This window comes from Megalops cyprinoides, chromosome 22, assembly GCF_013368585.1.
Source record: "Megalops cyprinoides isolate fMegCyp1 chromosome 22, fMegCyp1.pri, whole genome shotgun sequence".
NCBI classification, from domain to species: domain Eukaryota; kingdom Metazoa; phylum Chordata; class Actinopteri; order Elopiformes; family Megalopidae; genus Megalops; species Megalops cyprinoides.
This window is the reverse complement of record NC_050604.1, coordinates 16,743,974-16,750,272: the sequence shown is the minus strand read 5'-3', so window position 1 is coordinate 16,750,272 and position 6,299 is coordinate 16,743,974. Positions and strand designations below refer to the sequence as shown.

The window sequence follows — 6,299 nt, the reverse complement described above, 5'->3', positions numbered from 1 at the left end:
CCTTATGCCTATTTATGCAGAACCTATATGCATTCCATATTAGAATTTGTTCTAATCAGCTCAATTTCATTATGATCCCCCCATAGGCATCTTTACATTTATTCCCTGCAGCCTGTCTAGGACTTGTCTGATTTCTACTTTTCTGTTTGATTTTTTTTCCCTTTAATGACTCAGAAGCCAGGTCAATTCAGAATACCGCTATGGAAGGGTCATCCAAACAGGGACAAGAGAAAATACAAGCTTTTTAGACAAATCTTGAAAAGAAAAAAAAAAAAAAAAGAGGAAGAGCATTTGACATCTGCCGCCCAAGTCTGGGGTGAAGAATGATACCTTCTTTTACACGAATGACGAGGATTGTGCACCAAGTATAAAGATGAAATATTCATTTTTTTTTTCATGCAGGTATCGCTGAATAAAATGTACAGTCAAAAATATTGTCTTATTCAATAATGTTTTAAAATTTCTTATTTCATGTACAGTATATTTTCTGAATTGAGGAGCATTGCTCTGCCATTGCATCATGTATCTGGACTCAGAATCAAGGTCAACAGTTACATCCTCCTACATCATTTTTGTAAGACCAAAGAAAAACTGACTTCTTTTAAGTCATCAAGGGCCTTTCTGTGAGGTTTAAAAAAAAAAAAACACCCACTGGTGTACCAAACTTTTGTAAATCCATCTCTTTTGGGCTGTTGACTTCATTTGTGCCTGGTATGTCCAACTAAAGACTTTCCCTGGGAGTTATCCAGTTCTCTCAGAATGGCTTAATGGTGCAAACAGAAAATACAGATTAGAGAAAATGTCATTTAAGGTACATTAAGCAAAAACAAAATATTTATAAGTTTAATTTAATTTATAAGTTAATGACAGGATTTGTGCAAGTTATGCAGTTCATAGGCCTCCCTCACCGTCTTAGCACAAAGTTAAACATTTACATTAGCATTTAGGTCTATGGACACTGTACAGTAATTTTGTTATGTCTCAACAAACCATCACATTTGATGATCTTGGTCCTAGAATTTTGGCCTCTACTAAAGCCTTTCCAAACAATCACATATGAAATGTAAGGCAGAACCATTTGTTTAAATAATATATGTGCAAATTCTCGCATATACAGGTTATCATATAGATAGAAAACATATTTGATTTCACTCAAGCGCAGGGGCAGCAAATGCATGGTTAACGCTTCCCATGGGGGGAGTTCCCTTTGCTGGGAAGTTTGACTTTATGTGTAGCACCTGTTGGGTCGCCAGTTGGCAGTCTGCTTTCACACAAGATTCAGCAGACCTTGTCGCCTGAGCACTGCCTCTTAATTCCGTCTGCTATATGTGGGATCAGACTTTACACAACAACACAGACTCCTGCGTGGGATCACCCGGATACTCTGGCAGATATATCTTTACCTACGGCGCGAGACCATATACCTTGGAATGCGTGACTCGTAAATTACTTTAAAGTCTTGAACTGTAGGGCTGAGGAAGTAACTGTATCCTATCAAAAGAAACACCCACTCGGAAACCGGCATCTCTCTTTTCGAAAATAAACTAATATTTGAATTCGCATGGAATTACTTTTATTCCACTACGTGGTTCACCCGGTCTGATGTGTAATATACATCGCAGCATACAGTTGGTAAATCGCCATAGAGAAATCAGAGATCTACAAATTTGTTCCAAAAAAGTTTGACAGGTGCCCAGTCCGTGCATCCTACTCGGGTTCTGAGCGGTCCAGAGTCGATCGTCCAGGCTTTTTATCTGTGGATATATGATCTAATACAATGTGATGAAATATAATTAATTAATAGGAGGAAGAAACGCTTGGATGGGATTGTATGGATATTGCTTCGGACAGGTTTCTCACATGTTTTCCGAGTAAGGATAACAGCTCATTTCAAACCAGAGTTCGTGTACAGTAAACTGAACTCCCGAAAAGTACAATCCAGAAGTGCGTAGCACTTGCCGTGTACATTAATCCCAAATGATCCTGTCATTTTTGTTCCTCTTCGCATCGTCTGTCCAACAACATGGATCTCACGCCGAGTCAAGTCTCAGCAGCAAGTTTCACCATACAGCTATGAAAGAACAAAACGGTAAGCTGCTCCTCGTGTTAGAATAATGCTGCAGCTCTAGTTGTATAGTTAGATGACAGGCGGGAGTCTTTACTGGACACGGTTCTCTGCTTGAAAATTGTGCCCCTTCCCCCCGATTGACGTTTCCCCTGAGTGTTGTTGCAAATGAATGGATACTTCTTGTACGGTGCAAACTGTGTAAACCTGCAAAGGAAATGGAAATTACCTAAACCTTTTAAGTGAAGGCCGAGAAGTGTGTAGAACAGTCCCTCTGATCGCGTGTCTGGAAAGCAGGTTTCTGTTTAACTGTTAAAAGGTTTCTTTCATGCCAAGTGAACAGCCTCGGGCTGTGTAATTTGTTTACCTCTTGAACCTTCTCTGAATTACAACTCATTTCCCTACAGTAGTCTCGTTGCCGACATTCGTTAAGTACGTTTAATTCACACGTTGACACAGTGACTGTATTAAATAAAGCGATCGCAAATGTTTATTTTTTAGGAGTTATTTGCCTCAGGTATTCCTATTCATTTCCTTTTGGTTGCGTAGGTCGATTGCGGTGTCATGAGACCTCCGTAGAAGACTTCCTTTGGGGTCCAATATGAGATTTTTACTTAATTAAACTTAGGTTATGTTTGAGGAGTCGTGGGTTCCACGTCCATAATGCCCTGGCTTGCCTGAACACAAGCTGCACGAATGCATTCTCAACAATTTTCCCTCTTCTTCTCTTCACGTGCATTCTGCTGTGCAGAGGCTCACAGTCTCCGCGTTCAAGTTCACACAAGGGGTCTATCTGTAGCTGACAATTTATTCGCGCTTTACCGTTTTTATTTGCACTACATGTTATCTCGGTATTGCTTTGTTTCTGTCAACGTCTAAAACTAAAAGGATTAAAACAAAAGCCTTAATTCTCATAATCATTCTGACTAATTCGGATTTATATTTAAGAAAGCTTTGTGGGATCATGTGTCTTTCAGCCCCACAAAGGATGAAAACATTAATGATGAACCCTGTGCCTCGCAATTAAATCATATTTCTCTTTCAAAATTACCTATCAATCAAAGCTCCATGATATATTTCTGAGTAGCTATGTCAACTAAAAATAAATGACAATGTAAGGACTGTCACTTCTCAGAGCATTTACTTTCACACTGCAAAGATTTGTCCTCAGATGCCTGCCCCACATCAAGTAAGGGGCATGTAAATACACTCTGAAACAAGTCACATGAGTCGCTTATTGCAGTTGACAGCTTTGTTAGTCTGATGAGAGGAGCATTGCTACTTCATGCTGTTTGTTATCGTGATGACATGGGGCACCTGTGGATTTTGTGGCCACTGATCAAAGACATGCCCCACAATCGCGGGCTAATCAGGCTAGTTTGGGAAAACTTTGGGTGGGGAATGTCTTTAAAATCATTTGAAAAAAAAAAAAAAAAAAGCCACTCATTCAAGAAAAGCCAGCCAGAGGGTAACCTTTGACATGACCAGCAGTGTTAGTTTTTTTTTCCCCCCTTCTTCCTTGGGTGTCTGATATCAGATGCCCAAAGACTAGCCACTATTGATCTCTAAAATTAAGGCGCCTTGCATGTATAGAAGCTGTTGCGGTAATGGCCCCCGGTCTCAGAGGTTCCATTCATGTAGACTGGTGCGCATGATAACTATCAATGTTGTCAAAGTGCACTCGGTGACCTGTGGACATGAACTCAAATAGAGGTTCTCTATACAGGTCTGCTGGGCAGCACACACCCAAAAATCACATTGTTAGCAGTGTGTGATGCAGTAAATTTAGACAGGACTGCAGTGTCCACACTTTGTGGTGAAATAATTTGTCAACAGTCTTTAAGGATGATGCTGATATGTCTGTTTGCTGTTTAAATAAGGTGTGGTCTACTGTAGGTAAAAAAAAAAAAATACAGGAAAAACAATTCATGGTTTTGTCAAGTCTATTTTAAAAAACCATAAGGACAAGGTATCACAATTTCAGTTCCGTCATAAAGCAGGAAAGAAAGGGAATGACACATTTGAAATTATTACTTTTGACAAGTGTCCTGAATTACTACATGGAGTGTGAAATTTTATAATTGGGGGCGATAAATATTTCTCACTTTTATTTTTATTACTATGTGGTTCTAGCACTCCTGTCTGATGTCAAGCATTTCGACCCCTAAGAGTGAACATTATATGAAAATTACTTGCATGGGTTGGTTAGACAATACATTCTAAGCAGTCAGAGGCAGAGGACAGTGTCCACAAGATATCAATTTCCTCTTTGTAACAGAGAAAACTACCAGCAGAATGTTTCATCAGTTGAAAACCATTTATTCAAACATGATATAATTACCACCTCCCGTGACTGTCTTTAATAGCCCACCCACAGCAACACAGCACTGCACAGCCAACCACATCTAACGCACCAGCTGCATATACTGTATAAGAAACAGATCATTCCCTTGCGTCTCCCATGGTTGCTGTAGAGGCCTGAGGAGAGAAACACACTTGTAAAACCTTCCTCCGAGTGATCACAGTGCATTTGTTTCACAACTGCTAAGGATTATTAGAAAACGGGGTTGGCTTAATATGTCCTGGAACACATGTTTGTATTCCTACTGCAAGTACAGTCCACTCATTACACAGTGCGACAGAGAAGGAGATGAGGGTTTATCATGTGGTCTAATGGCCATGTAAAATTAAGACAAAAATATTATGTACAACATCCCATCCCACATCTCTCTATAATATTAGTATGGGTCTGCAGTGGAATCCTTCTACATAGTCTACATATGTGCATCAGCCAGTCTCACTCTGCAAAGCATTCTGCTGAACCACACAATTCCATCTGTTGGGATATGATGTAGATCTGAGGCAGCAGCCCCTCATACTTTGATTTGCTTTCATAGGTACCTAGAGGTCTAGGAGATCATAAAACCCCTTGGTAAGTCTTCAGTTGGACACACCAAGTATTTATAAATCTTCCATGTAAAGGGCTCCAGTTAGATACACATAGTGAGTGATAACCGTACACTACTGGTATTTATTTATAACCACACCCTAAGAGCCCTTTAAGGGTAGAAGGTTTGTCAAGGCGAAGGGAAGCTTGAACATACAGATAATTGGCCTCATCTGGCCTTATCAGATAATGCATGTTCACTCATGTGTTAGACTTGCACAATGTGCCCTGGTCCTTATGGTTGTTAATGTCACTTTGATGATCTGCAAATACATATATCAGGGTAACTTCCTCCTCTAGGAAATCAGCCATTGAAAAACAAATCTATCTTAATGTTTTTTGGTAACTGTCAAGTAGTAGCAGTATAGTGTTTTGAAAGGTTTAACACTGGGAACTGGTATTATAGGAATTCACTCCCCACACTAACCCCCCTAAATAAATAAACTGAAAAAGTTATGAGTTTAAATGTAATGTGGGATTCAAGCAATGAGGACCAAGCATGCAATATGATTACAGCAGCATTGTTATTTTGGAAATAAGAGCAATATTACCTGTAACATTCATTATACTGTAAATAAACAGTATTGAGTGTTTCGTACATTGTCCTAGTAATTACAATGGCAAATACAGTATGTCTTGTTAAACAAAAAACAAATATGGTATTATTGCAAGAAAGTGAAAGGTCTCTGATACTAGTGCACTGTGTATTCTAAGTTTCTATCTAAGTTTTATCATTTTTTAATTGTGTGTCAGTTTCAAACATTTGGTTTGCTAGATCAAAAGTATTAAAATTCAGTTTTCTGTTAAATTATTCTGCATTAATGTCAACTGATCCCTTACAAAATGTAGGAGTAATGTATGTGACTGTATGTGATGTATGTGAGAAATACTTTGTATTTAATGTCATCACCAGGAGCTGCGTTTTTTACTGTGTGCCTCCGACCTTCACTTTAGCCATTATTCCTCAGTAGTGGGAAAAAAAAAAGAAAAAAAAAAAAAAAAAAACTCCATCTTGCTGTGCAGTAGATGCACAAATAAAGATCTGAAGAGGCAAGAGATGAACACTTCCAGACTTCTGGCTGCAGACTAAATGCAGAGCATCTCTAAGAATACCTCTTTGAAAATATAACTGCCTTCATGAGTCCACAGTTCTAATATTGATATTAACAGACATCCCTCTCACAGAAGAATTGTCTCAGCTGCGTAATGCACCTACTGAAAACAGGGGAGCTCCGTTAATTTACAATCCGTGTCATCTGGACTAGTCTGTTTCATTGGTTACAGAGG

The 6,299-nt window shown here is 39.0% G+C and overlaps 1 protein-coding gene across 1 annotated transcript in view; it reads left to right on the top strand.

Annotated features, from left to right (window-relative positions):
* The first annotated feature begins 1,937 nt into the window (after positions 1 to 1,937).
* Positions 1,938 to 6,299, top strand: part of LOC118769847 (platelet-derived growth factor C-like) — a 31,699-nt gene continuing 27,337 nt past the window's right edge. Inside the window, exon 1 of the mRNA XM_036517196.1 lies at positions 1,938 to 2,089. Within this exon, the coding sequence (XP_036373089.1) occupies positions 1,978 to 2,089 (112 nt within the window). The 5' untranslated portion in view covers positions 1,938 to 1,977. The remainder of the gene's footprint in view (positions 2,090 to 6,299) is intronic.